Source organism: Petromyzon marinus, chromosome 3, assembly GCF_048934315.1.
Source record: "Petromyzon marinus isolate PM22_M1 ecotype Great Lakes invasive population chromosome 3, UKy_Petmar_22M1.pri1.0, whole genome shotgun sequence".
Classification (NCBI taxonomy): domain Eukaryota; kingdom Metazoa; phylum Chordata; class Hyperoartia; order Petromyzontiformes; family Petromyzontidae; genus Petromyzon; species Petromyzon marinus.
The window spans coordinates 23,021,734-23,035,764 of NC_133669.1; the positions used below are offsets into that span (position 1 = coordinate 23,021,734).

Consider the following 14,031-nt stretch of genomic DNA (forward strand, 5'->3'; position numbering starts at 1 on the left):
TGATGTCGTTAGGAGTGTTGCTATTACAATTAGTGTTGTTAGAACAATTCTACATTTTGATTTAAAGCTTTCGTGACTGCAGTAATTCATATTCTTAGCTCTTTCGGTAAAGTCACGTTGAAGGGAAACAATAAAATAATAATATATATAAAACAATAAAAATTCTCACGACGTTTCGACCATAACACCTGATGACGACCGTTTGTGTTATGGTCGAAACGTCGTGAGAATTTTTATTGTTTTATATATATTTTATTATTTTATTGTTTCCCTTCAACGTGGCTTTACCGAAAGAGCTAAGAATATGAATTCTACATTTATTTAAAGTTGCGCATTTTGATGTGACGTCACATTTCTCAAACCCCCCACCCCCCCCCCCCCCCACTCGTCACACATCGTCACAAAAATCTGACCCCCCCCCCCCACCCCCCACTAGGTGCGTGACGTCATTTATGGACGGCCCCTTAATAGGGCCGCCCGCTCACATGGTATCCAGCACCGTGGCGTTGTCAGCGGGGGCGGGCAATTTGCGCAGCGATGACGGCAAGATGTCCTTCAACGTCGCGGCGCCGTCGGCGAGGATGCGACCGGCCTCCTGCGCGTTGGGCGCGCGTAGAGCTCGCGCGAGCTGGCATCCGCAACACGTGACGCACGCACAAAACGTCAAAAAAACAACAACAACAACAAACAACAACAAACAACAGCAGCAGCAGCCGACATTCGCCACTAGTTGGCGGCCACAGGCGCCTGTGCCAGGGCCAGGTGCACTTTTCGAGGTCACGTGAAGTGTCGAAGACTCGCTGACGACAGGAGGTCGCGCGGCACAGACCCAGGTGGTATCTCATGAGTTGACTGACTGAGATGACTGGCACGTGCACCAGCTGTGCCCGACCCTCACCACCTACTGCGCCAACTTGCTGCGTTTTAGCCGCTCGGCGCTCCCTGTGCACCAAAAAAAAAACACAGCATGAGCACGCGCGCATTAATCGTAGTCCGTCGGCTCGGTTGACATAAAGTTCGGCAGAGTTAAGCGAAACGCACGGGAGATGTGGTGTGTTTCCTAATGCGCATTGCCTGGTGCCTTGCTACTTCCATGCAGTGTTTTCCCTTCATGGGCAAGATTCACATTGTGATGATGAAAAATGGTAAATGCCATCCGCTTGTCGATTTGTTCTCATTATGGTGAAAAGTGCGAAGATAAGTTTCCATAACAATTAGGATGCCAAGCAAGATTTGCCAGCATTTAAATCAGACCCTGTGCGTCAGATGACATTTTCAAACTTTTAATTATTTTTTTTAAAAATCTATTGAACATTGTTCATTCTGAAATAATTAGCTCAATTGTGATGAGACAGTATTTCCTTTCACAGATTTCGAATAAATTCCCGTAATTAATAATTTAATCTTTTCCACCCATAATTAAACTGGGTTCTCAAGAACAGAAAATTGGTGTCCTAGCCTGGTTCACCAATGACAGCACGCACAAAAACCCACCATAATAATAAACTTGGTTTTGTACCTAATCTGTCCATGATATTCACTCAAGAACGAACTCTGCATTGAATATTCTTCCGAGTTGCATCCAAGTGGTCGATTTGCTTAATGTACTTAATTCGCTGTCTTCTTTGGCTCTTGTGTACTTTTCCCATTCAAAACATTACACTGTTTTCTCAATTCACGTGCAAGTAACTTGGCTTTCTCCAATTATGTCCATTCATTCTTAATGATCTTTTTGTTACCTGCTGCCACCCGTAATATAATTGATCGTTACACCTCTATATGTCACCCTTCCAATATCGCCGATGATAACGTAGAATCGCCGCCACACACGAAGGGTCAAATTAGGTAATCTTTGGCAAAGCTGGGCGTTGAATCTTTTCTGAAGTTTTACAAATCCCCTTGGCAACCCACACTGCATATTCACTGCCATGTGACTCTGTCCTCTGGAGGCCCTCCAGAAATAAAAACCCGCATCCTGTCTAGAGGGTATGAGTACAGCCGCAGTGCAGGCCACAGAGGTTTACAGTTATGGTTTGAAAATATTTCCACAACGTGTGCGTCCTGACTTAACGACCGTGTGATTATTATTATTATTATTTAGACACACCGTTCTTTATCGTGGCCAACAACTGAATAGACCACATCAATGATTTTGGACATTTTCATTACTGTGGTAGCCTCGTGCGGAGTTACTGCCAACGCCTATCTACGGAAAAATTGTGGAATTCACCTTTTTATAAAATTAGAAATCATGAAGTTAAAACTTTTGAAATTGTACCATTATCGGTGCAGACGTATATCTGTATTCACTAGATGGGGCTCTGGTAACTCTGCTAGGGTGATGCAATTTATAAAAGATCAGATGATCACTGCATTCCCTCGTTATTTACGAACTGGCGATCCGCGATTTTGGCGATCCGCGAATCGCATCTGGAACTCTACACAACTCCATCAGAGAGAGAGAGAGGGAGGGAGGGAGAAATAAAGTGATGAGAGAGAAAGTGATGAAAGAGAGGAGAGAGAGAACTTCTCTAAGCTTTAGAAGAATCTGCAGATGCTGCGCATACAATATTTGCCAGCCAACATCATTATCAGCGAGATTTGCTATTCACGAGCACTTCCGGAACGTTATCCCCTGTCGCGAATAACAAGGGAATCCTGTCCATTACAATCTTCAGTCTTCTCATCCTCTTTGCACATCCCATTTGCTTTCCATGGTGTGTGTATTCATTGTAACGATCCAATGACAATGCACATTGTAATACTTGTAGGCGGTACGTATTTTGAAACTTACAATGATGTTAACATTTGAAACAACATTCGTTGAAAAATATACAGTGAGGGAAAACAAGTATTTGATCCCCTGCTGATTTTGTGCGTTTGCCCACTGACAAAGAAATTATCAGTCTATAATTTTAATGGTAGGTTTATTTTAACAGTGAGAGACAGAATAACAACAAAAAAATCCGGAAAAACATATGTCAAAAATTGTATAAATTAATTTTCATTTTAATGAGGGAAATAAGTATTTGACCCCCTCTCAATCAGAAAGATTTTTGGCTCCCAGGTGTCTTTTATACAGGTGACGAGCTGAGATTAGGAGCACACTCTTAAAGGGAGTGCTCCTAATCTCAGCTTGTTACCTGTATAAAAGACACCTGTCCACAGAAGCAATCAATCAGATTCCAAACTCTCCACCATGGCCAAGACCAAAGAGCTCTCCAAGGATGTCAGGGACAAGATTGTAGACCTACACAAGGCTTGAATGGGCTACAAGACCATTGCCAAGCAGCTTGGTGAGAAGGTGGCAACAGTTGGTGCGATTATTCGGAAATGGAAGAAACAAAAGAACTGTCAATCTCCCTCAGCCTGAGACTCCATGCAAGATCTCACCTCGTGGAGTTGCAATGATCATGAGAACGGTGAGGAATCAGCCCAGAACTACCCGGGAGGATCTTTTCAATGATCTCAAGGTAGCTGGAACCATAGTCACCAAGAAAACAATTGGTAACACACTACGCCGTGAAGGACTGAAATCCTGCAGCGCCCGCAAGGTCCTCCTGCTCAAGAAAGCACATATATATGCCCATCTGAAGTTTGCCAATGAACATCTGAATGATTCAGAGGACAACTGGGTGAAAGTGTTGTGGTCAGATGAGACCAAAATGGAGCTCTTTGGCATCAACTCTACTCGCCGTGTTTGGAGGAGGAGGAGGAGGAATGCTGCCTATGACCCCAAGAACACCATCCCCACCGTCAAACATGGAGGTGGAAACATTATGCTTTGGGGATGTTTTTCTGCTAAGGGGACAGGCCAACTTCACCGCATCAAAGGGACGATGGACGGGGCCATGTACCGTCAAATCTTGGGTGAGAACCTCCTTCCCTCAGCCAGGGCATTGAAAATGGGTCATGAATGGGTATTCCAGCATGACAATGACCCAAACACACGGCCACGGCAACAAAGGAGTGGCTCAAGAAGAAGCACATTAAGGTCCTGGAGTGGCCTAACCAGTCTCCAGACCTTAATCCCATAGAAAATCTGTGGAGGGAGCTGAAGGTTCGAGTTGCCAAACGTCAGCCTCGAAACCTTAATGACTTGGAGAAGATCTGAAAAGAGGAGTGGGACAAAATCCCTCCTGAGATGTGTGCAAACCTGGTGGCCAACTACAAGAAACGTCTGACCTCTGTGATTACCAACAAGGGTTTTGCCACCAAGTACTTAGTCATGTTTTGCAGAGGGGTTAAATACTTATTTCCCTCATTAAAATGCAAATCAATTCATAACATTTTTGACATGCGTTTTTCTGTCTCTCACTGTTCAAATAAACCTACCATTAAAATTATAGACTGAGCATTTCTTTGTCAGTGGGCAAACGTACAAAATCAGCAGGGGATCAAATACTTTTTTTCCCTCACTGTATATGAAGAAAAACAACACGGAGCAAAAAGAACATCAAAGGCATGTCAAATATAAAAAAATTGTTAACGTTAAAAAAATGAATAACATTACGTACTAAACGTTGTTAATACTCGTACGTAAACAAAAACACTTACGATGTTGTCATCATCTCTCTTGCTCAGAGGTTTTCCCGGAGTCAAAGGCATATCCTGCATTGCTGCTTGTGGCCTCCCCGCGTTGGGATTGCCGCCCTGTGAAGACTGACCCTGCTGCCCTGGATTTTTCCCTGCTTGGGTTTGCTGCCCCTGATTTTGCTGCCCCTGATTTTGCTGCCCCTGGGTTTGCTGCCCCTGATTTTGCTGCCCCTGATTTTGCTGCCCCTGATTTTGCTGCCCCTGATTTTGCTGCCCCTGATTTTGCTGCCCCTGATTTTGCTGCCCCTGGGATTGCTGCCCCTGATTTTGCTGCCCCTGATTTTGCTGCCCATGATTTTGCTGTCCCTGGGTTTGCTGCCCCTGATTTTGCTGCACCTGATTTTGCTGCCCCTGATTTTGACGTCCTTGATTCGGTTGGTCCTGAGTTGGTGGCTCCTGCGTCGTATTGCTGTGCTCCGTTACCACTCTGTTGGTTTTACTCTCACTTGACTGGTTTTGGTTTGGATGTCCGTTGCTTTGGTGCTCCTGATTGAGCTGTACTGCAGTGGTCTGATTCACATTTGGATGTTGCTGACTTGGTATAAATGGTACCTGACTTGTTTGCTCAGAAATATTTCCCTTCTTGGGCAGCCCATTGTCTGATGTCCCTTTATTGCCCTGATTCTGCCCATCTGTGGATGAAAAACATGAAGAAAAAATAGGTTTCATATCACAGTATTTACATCGTGATTTTTTATGCTACATGTCTTGAAACACTTGTACCGTATATATATCGTGCAAATGTTCAGAGATACACTTGCCATTGTGATGCTATCATTGAATTAAATTTTTCGTATTTGTGTGAGTGTGTTTGAGCGTGGTGCGCGTCAGTTAGTAGATGTGCAACAACAACAAACAACATCCCCACAGGGCTTGTGCCAGGCTAGGTGCAAGGGTTACACAACACGCGTGTGCGTGTGGCTTATTCATGTGTGTGTGGGGAGCGGTGGTGTAGCGGTTAGCGCTACGCTGCACAATGATCCCGGCGGTCCCGAGTTCGATTCACGCTCACGGCCAACACCAGTGACGATTATCTGAATCGGTCCTGGGCATCCCCTAGGTCGACTCAGCCTCAAAATTAGTATCCGGTGCGGTGTGCAGTAAACATCGCCACTAGGGGAGACAAAGGCGGCCGGGCGTGGTGCTGGCCACCAACCCCCTCGTGTGCCGTGCCGGCTTCCTTCATAGGTGCTACTCGCCAACAGCACTTGCCCCCAGCAGTCTGTCAAGGCTACACGGGCTATCTTTGTCTTTGTTGTTGTTGTTGTTGTGTGCGCCCAGGGAGCCCGTCGCTATGGTGACGTACTCGCACGTACCTTGGGATCACCATGGCAACCGTGCGAGCGGCCAGGTGAGATTCTTCACCTGGCCGCTCTATTAGCGGTAACGAGAAATCATGGCGCGGTGCACAGCGCTCTTCACATTATGCACGGGGTCAGTGCAGGCTGGCCGCTCAGCGTATTTGTACGGGTACCTGTACTTCTAATGAGTTGAGCCAGCAAGATATAACGCCGGGTTTTTTTTTGTGTGTGTTTACCATGATGTCTGTTCCGTTGGTTGGTTATTATTTTTATTATTATTTTTTCGCTCAGAATTTGCATTTGCTTTGTTGTTGCGCTTTTTTTTCCCCCCCTTTTATTTCTTTGCTTTTGCCGTTTTGGGCGACCCGGGTCATCGTCGCAATTGAGACTGTTAGTGCTGCTCCCTTGCATTCACACCCACCTCGTAACATAAATACGTTGAGGAAAATTTCCGATGGGGGGACATTCGTTTAAAAAAGCATTTTAGCAAAGCAAAAATAAATCGCAAAAAGCCTTCATTTTTCATTATATTAAAGGTATCCAAACAGAAATGCAATAATTATCTCTTTACAAAAATATAATTTTACATACGATGCCTAATTTTTTTTTTTGGGGGGGGGGGGTTTGGGGTCTCCACGGACGGGTTCATCAACCAACTTGCTGTGCTGCCATCTGACCACCTTGGGGCCCAGTGAGTTCCACAAATCTCGGCACGACCCACCAACCCTTGCCACTTAAATGCCGGGATAACAGGCCCGACTTCTTAATTCAGTGTCCTTTTTACAATTTTTAAACGTCGCATTTAACGTTTCCAAACCACTCTGAAACCATTTCCCTGTTCGCGTGCGAACGTGAGCGCGCGTGCGTGTGGATCGCAGCCGTGTGTCCAGCGAAACGCTCCGGATCCGCTAACATTTCCTTTGCCACAAACGCGTGCGTGCGGCAATGTTCCCCAAAACCCAGGCCCAAATTCGCGGGGACAGTGCTCGAGAAAAGGCCGACGGGTCTTTTGATGTTTTCGGATACACTGCAGGTGGTCTCTGTTCCCTCCGAGAGAGAGAAGCAAAAAAAAAAGCGAAGCTGCCGTTTAGCACACGTCCGTGACTTCAGCTGGCGAGAAATTTGAAAGGAAATGTGAGTTGGAATTGTTTTTTTGTTTTTTAAAGTCCCGTATTTATGGTTGATGTGACGTGTGAATGAATGTTCTTTTGGCCATTGTAACAATTCAATAATAGTATGAGAATTACTGAAATGCACGAGCAAAAAGTGAGCAACGACGATTGTGCACATAAAGTACTGCAATTTTACCAACTTCGCCTGGTTGTTCACCGATTCTCAAAAAAAAAACAATGCCCCTATAATAATGCAAACATTATATCCTTAGCTCTTTCGGTAAAGTCACGTTGAAGGGAAACAATAAAATATATATAAAACAATAAAAATTCTCACGACGTTTCGACCATAACACCTGATGACGACCGTTTGTGTTATGGTCTAAACGTCGTGAGAATTTTTATTGTTTTATATATTTTATTATTTTATTGTTTCCCTTCAACGTAGCTTTACCGAAAGAGCTAAGAATATGAATTACTGAAGTCACGAAAGCTTTAAATCAAAATTTAATAAATACATTAATTAACGTCCGTCATGTTGCGCACATTCTATGCGATGGAAAGCAGGGGGGAGAAGGTGTTCTCTTGTAATGTCAGACATTCCCACCAAGCAAGCAGCCTTGTGAATGTTGTGTATACCCACATTATACACCACTGCAACCAATCGACCAAAATAAACCAAATTTGTTTCGTTTTATAGCCAAATAATCGCACAGGCGGCCACGGATGAAGAATCTTGTTCAACGGCCAATTTGTAAAAAAGAAAAAAAACTATTGATCGACGCAGTAATGAGCTGCCAATGCAATTAGCGGCGGCTGTAGGGTCCAGGGAGTAAACCTCCCCTCCGTCCCTCCCTCCCTCCCTCTTGCACCGTGTGCTCGCTCATTACCGACCGTCACGAATAAGCCACCCGCATCAAAAAATAAAATTGCATTCTTAAAGAGTGACTGCCTTACAACGTAAAGGAAAACAGAACAAGCAGCATTGTCTTTCCCGTGCTTCCTCTGCCAAAGTGTAATGCCATTACACAAATGGAACATGCCGAACACGCGCACACAAACAGGGAACATTCCACATGCCAACGCGTTCACACACGCCATTCCTGGGGGGGGGGGGGGGCGGGGGGGGGGCGGACGCGTACGACGGTTCGCGCGCTGCGCTCCGAAAGCGGCAACTCGAATTCGATCGCCGCTCACGGCCAACGCCAGTGGCGATCGTCTAAACCGGTCCCGCCTGGGTCGACTCAGCCTCAAAAGAGTACTTGGAGCGGTAAGTAAACATCGCCACTGGGGGAGACAAAGGCGGCCGCGCGTGGCGTTGCCCACCCACCCCCTCGTGTGCCGCGCCCCAACAGTACTTGAAGCCTATATGAGATCTTTGTCTTTGGTAAAATTGGTGGTGGGTTTTCCCATTGGTGTAAGGAAGCCATTGGTTCTACATTAAAACGCTTTACACAGCCATGTCGCGTGGCTCTGCTGGTGTGGTTATGCCTGCGCTCAATTGCACCGCACCACCAATACGCCTCCCGTGTAAAGCAAATACCGTCTGGTCAGGCTCTTACGGGGGGATCTTTGTATTTGGTTTTTTGTTTGTTATCCTCCTTACGTGAGCACGCGAGGAGGATGGCGAGGAGGAAGACGAAGAGAGGGAGCGTCAAGTTTGCTCCGAGTAGACGCATCGTGGCTCGTTCGATGTCACGCGCACCTGAGAACACACACGTGCGCGTGATATCCGTATCGACGAGGGCACACACGACGCTTACGAGACACTGCGTTGGCGATGCATCGCTTACATCCGAAAGGCTTTTCAAGTCTAATGCAGCAATTTCAATCCACGCGCTGTGCAAATTAATTGTTGTTATAAATGATCATCACAACGAGTTTTAATTCACAACGGGTAAATGTGCAATCCAGGCAACTGTTCGTCTCATACGACTGCTTGGTGGAAGGGTCTCCAACAGATGGAGCTCTAGAGAGCCTCTGTAGAGGGTAAACTTTCTTCAAAAGACGTCTTGGAAGTGAGTTTATATATATAACAGAGGAAGCGTATGAACATTAGGAACAGAATTCAGACCAAATACTCAGTTGGGAATATTAAGCAGTGGCATGGCTGCACACAAGAAAACTATAAACACATTTTTATTTTACCAGGTAAGCCCCACTGAGCTATTTCGCTATTTTCAAAACGACCTGGCCTCCACAAATGATAGCTCAACGAGGTGGCTTATCACGTGGAAATGTACAGCAATCAAATACTCTAAACGCGTGATGTCGATACTAAATGTGGAGGGGAAAAGTGGAGGACACGGAGGAAAATGCAAGCGACCACGGGGAGAGAGACACGCAAACTCCGAATACACAACAGGTATCAATGTGGCCCCACGCAAATGGTGAATCGTGCCGTGCTGTGCGAAAATTAATGCAATGCCTTTGATAAAAGGGAGAAGCTTTGGACGGAGTAAGAAAAGCAAAGAGGTGCGCAAAAAAAGTGTCGGATAAAAATGGTGCGAGCCGTTATTAGAATACGTAACTCGTGTATGTATTCTGAATTTCTTTCGCACCGTACGTAGCCAACCGTGCTAATCGGAGGTGCGGGGAGGGGACGACAAACTAAAACACAAACAAATCGGTTCTAGCGAAATGCGTTTTTCAACCTAGCGTGACAAGAGGAGAGAAGGCAGGTCTTAAGTCTGGTGTAGAGGTGAGGACACGTGCACGAATGTGCAGCTCACCTTGCTTCACGCGTAGCAGTGGGGGAGGTGAGTGCGTGACAATCTTGCTTCTGCTCTCTCTCTATATATATGGTGGCCAGGTAGAGGTGACGTCACCAGTGCCGTGCGTGAGAGCCGGTGTCACGGAGTGGGTCGTGAAAAGGCACCGATGGCTTCAGTTCTCATTGATTCAGAGCGCAGCAGTCCATCACAAACGGGGTGCTGGCGTACACCCTTTCTCCCCGAGGGTGTTCTCATTGTACGCGAGTTGCGAAATCAGAAATCAAAACCCGCACCAATTAAATCAACTAATGGGATCGTGTGTTCAAAAGGTATATTCCCCAGAAAAGGGCTGGGTTTCGTCCTGAATTTCACCGTCGTGATCATCGTCACCATCGTCGTCAACAGTCAAGTGACATCGTTATCAAGGTCATCACGTGGCGAGGTCGACGATCAAGACTATGAACTAAAAGGTGGCATCTCCAATTTGTCGCGTCGTCGGGCTATTAAAAACAAAATTAGCTCGCCAAACGCCGTTTCTTCTCTTTCGTAACCATGGAAAAAATCTCTGGCGAGTTGTACAGCAGCTCACGCGAAATTGCCACCGTTCTCTCGCCAGGATTAGCAGCAAGGATCCAGTGGCACTTTTTTACGCACGGAATATTTTGATGAATTACTTAAAGAGAACAAATGAACAAAGCATGCACTTTAGCAGCTTACGTGTGCAAGCAGCTACCTGTACACGCACGTTTAAACACCAATTGCTGTAATTTAAGAAAATATTTAATGCGACAACCCTCCCCCCCTCCCCTCCCCCATGATATATGGCACTTGGCATACGAAGTATGGAAATTCACACATCTCATACTTGCATAGGCGCCTGTGGAAGGTGCACAGAATGCTTTCAGAATTATAAATTTGGGGGGGGGGGGGGGGGGGGAAGTCGCAGCAATATAAATTAAAGCTAATTTTCAATGTTCAACTTTAATCTGTGCTAAATATATTAAACCCCCAGTGTTTCATGCATTACAAAACAAAATCTAAAGCAATTTACTAAGTTGAGATGTGCATTGTTATAATTTTTATCACTGTAATTGTTTGTTTTCTGATAGGCTTCCACCTTTTCCCAATCAGAAAATAATTGCTCCATGTCACACATTTATGAAACAGTAATGTTATTTTATAGTCAGTACTGGGCATCTGGGAAAAGCACTGGACATTTGAAAGAGCTTCATAGTTCATGGGATTTCTCCAGGATAAATATAGATTCTGGTTATATAAGCCCTGCTGGGCCTATTCCGCACTAATCATTGCTGTAAACTCTGTACCTGTATGTTTAACTTTAATGCTTGTGTAGTGACTGGGAATGTCACTGTGTGGTGCCGGGCCTGCGAGGCCACGGCGGGATGGACACTGTTGTGGGTACACCCCGGACACGGGGTGTAGTACCAGCCCTAGTGGGGGCTTGGGTGAGCGTTGGTTAAGCGTGGTGGCACCACGCACAGCGTGCGGTCCGGGCTCCCGTTGAGAGAGCGAGGGAGTGTCAGCCAGCTCGGGTTACGTTGGCGGCATGATACTCTGGCTGACCTGGGGGCATGTGACCGGATGATACTGAAAAAGGGCCACCGGTGGAGGGGGCCAATGGGTGGTCACATGGTCCGGGAAGAACTCTCGAGAGTCTTCGGGGAAGGGCGAGAGAGATCGAGGTGGGTGGGGCGTGAGGCGGAGCCATCCCCAGCCCAGCCCGATATAAGGGGGGGCCCTGTGAGGGGCTCGGGGTTCTTACGGTTGGAGAGGCAGGAGATCCACGTCAGGCTTGAAGCCTCCAGCCACGCGGTCCGGGACCCAGCTTGTGGTCCAGACCAGGATAGTGGAACCGTGTCTAGTTCGGCCGTAGCGTGGTGAGTTGGGTGGTCACCACCCAAGAGTGTGTTTAGTGTTAATAGCTTGGAGTATTTTGTGTGAATAGCTTAGAGTATGTTGTGCTAAGAGTTTAATAAAACGTGTTGCTCCCGAGACAACGTCTGCGACTCAGTTGGACTCACTACACTTTTATTACAATAATACTATCGCATAGGGACTTCATATTTCATACCTTTGATGGGACATCGATGGGACATCTCTCCAATTTGTAGTAGGTTCCGTGCAAAGAGGGTTATTAATGGTGTGAGTATTGTCCAAAAATTCAAGTGGATCTCATGAAACTTACTCAATAGTTGAGCGTGTTGACCAATTAACTACTCAAACGATGACATACAGCGATTCCATACGTATTTAATTTTGGGGTGGAGCAGTGGTGCCGTGGTTAGCAAACTGTGCTATGAACACAGAAACAAGAGTTCAAATCCCAGCCACGGCTGACATCAGTGGCGAGCTTTATGAGAACCTGTACTGGCCAACCTACCTTCGCCAACCCACACTGACCAATGTGGTGAAGTGTAATCAAATAAATCCCATGACCAACATGGGGAAAGGGGGAAGGGGAGGCCTTAATCCACCAGTGGACTTGAAAAGGCCTGAAAATTACAAACCATTGTTGAACTTCCACCTGTCCACTGATCTGACACGAGAGCAAGGGATGCTGTTGACAATGATCTCAAAAAGGTGGCTCAAGCTACGGTAGTCTAATTCGGTTTCGAATCCGTCAAGACAGTTGACACAGAATCAACAAATGTCAGTTGCACGAGAGCCATATCTCAGCCATGTCATGCAGTGTATACACTTCATATGTAATGGCAGGTTTCAGGTTACACAAACAGGCTGCCAAAAAACGTAACACGTGTATTGCACACAATTTGTATTTATAAAAGCTAATAGTGATGTATCTTGAAAGCAATACGTTTATTTCGGTGTTTTTGTCTTCCTTCGCCATACAAGCATTGCAAAACAGTGAACACACCTTCATCTGGAACACACCTAGCCCATGAATAAACAGAAACGTGACAGTGTGTTTTTAGGGGGATGGCTGGGAAATAAATCAACAAGGCGTGGGCAGTTGGGGACAAATAGATAATGCAATTATTGCACTAGCAGAAACTCCTAGAGCCAGACTATTGATTGGTAGTGTACGTCAGCAAGGTACATGTTGCATTCGCCAATAACATACGGTCACATCGCATGTGGCCAGATAACAGATTGACTTTACCTTATTGTTCTACAGCCATAAAGTGAGGGAAAAAAGTATTTGATCCCCTGCTGATTTTGTACGTTTGTCCACTGACGAAGAAATGATCAGTCTATAATTATAATGGTAGGTTTATTTGAACAGTGAGAGACAGAATAACAAAATCCAGAAAAACGCATGTCAAAAATGTTATAAATTGAATTGCATTTTAATGAGGGAAATAAGTATTTGACCCCCAGGTGTCTTTTATACAGGTAACGAGCTGAGACTAGGAGCACACTCTTAAAGGGAGTGTTCCTAATCTCAGCTTGTTACCTGCATAAAAGACACCTGTCCACAGAAGCAATCAATCAATCAGATTCCAAACTCTCCACCATGGCCAAGACCAAACAGCTCTCCAAGGATGTCAGGGACAAGATTGTAGACCTACACAAGGCTGGAATGGGCTACAAGACCATTGCCAAGTAGCTTGGTGAGAAGGTGACAACAGCTGGTGCGATTATTCGCAAATGGAAGAAACACAAAAGAACTGTCAATCTCCCTCGGCCTGGGGCTCCATGCTAGATCTCACCTCGTGGAGTTGCAATGATCATGAGAACGGTGAGGAATCAGCCCAGAACTACACGGGAGGATCTTGACAATGATCTCAAGGCAGCTGGGACCATAGTCACCAAGAAAACATTTGGTAACACACTACGCCGTGAAGGACTGAAATACTGCAGCGCCCACAAGGTCCTTCTGCTCAAGAAAGCACATATACATGCCCGTCTGAAGTTTGCCAATGAACATCTGAATGATTCAGAGGACAACTGGGTGAAAGTGTTGTGGTCAGATGAGACCAAAATGGAGCTCTTTGGCATCAACTCAACTCGCCGTGTTTGGAGGAGGAGGAATGCTGCCTATGACCCCAAGAACACCATCCCCACCGTCAAACATGGAGGTGGAAACATTATGCTTTGGGGGTGTTTTTCTGCCAATGGCACAGGACAACTTCACCGCATCAAAGGGACGATGGACAGGGCCATGTACCGTCAAATCTTGGGTGAGAACCTCCTTCCCTCAGCCAGGGCACTGAAAATGGGTCGTGGATGGGTATTACAGCATGACAATGACCCAAAACACATGGCCAAGGCAACAACGGAGTGGCTCAAGAAGAAGCACATTAAGGTCCTGGAGTGGCCTAGCCA

General features: G+C 46.0%; 1 protein-coding gene across 1 annotated transcript in view; it reads right to left on the reverse strand.

Annotated features, from left to right (window-relative positions):
- Window positions 1-9,950, reverse strand: part of LOC116957436 (otoancorin-like) — a 59,211-nt gene extending 49,261 nt beyond the window's left edge. Inside the window, exons 1-4 of the mRNA XM_032979581.2 lie at window positions 9,742-9,950; window positions 8,616-8,714; window positions 4,558-5,228; window positions 486-628 (exon numbers count right to left, since the gene is read on the reverse strand). Coding sequence (XP_032835472.2) covers window positions 486-628; window positions 4,558-5,228; window positions 8,616-8,688 — 887 coding nt within the window. The 5' untranslated portion in view covers window positions 8,689-8,714; window positions 9,742-9,950. The remainder of the gene's footprint in view (window positions 1-485; window positions 629-4,557; window positions 5,229-8,615; window positions 8,715-9,741) is intronic.
- Window positions 9,951-14,031: the final 4,081 nt, after the last annotated feature.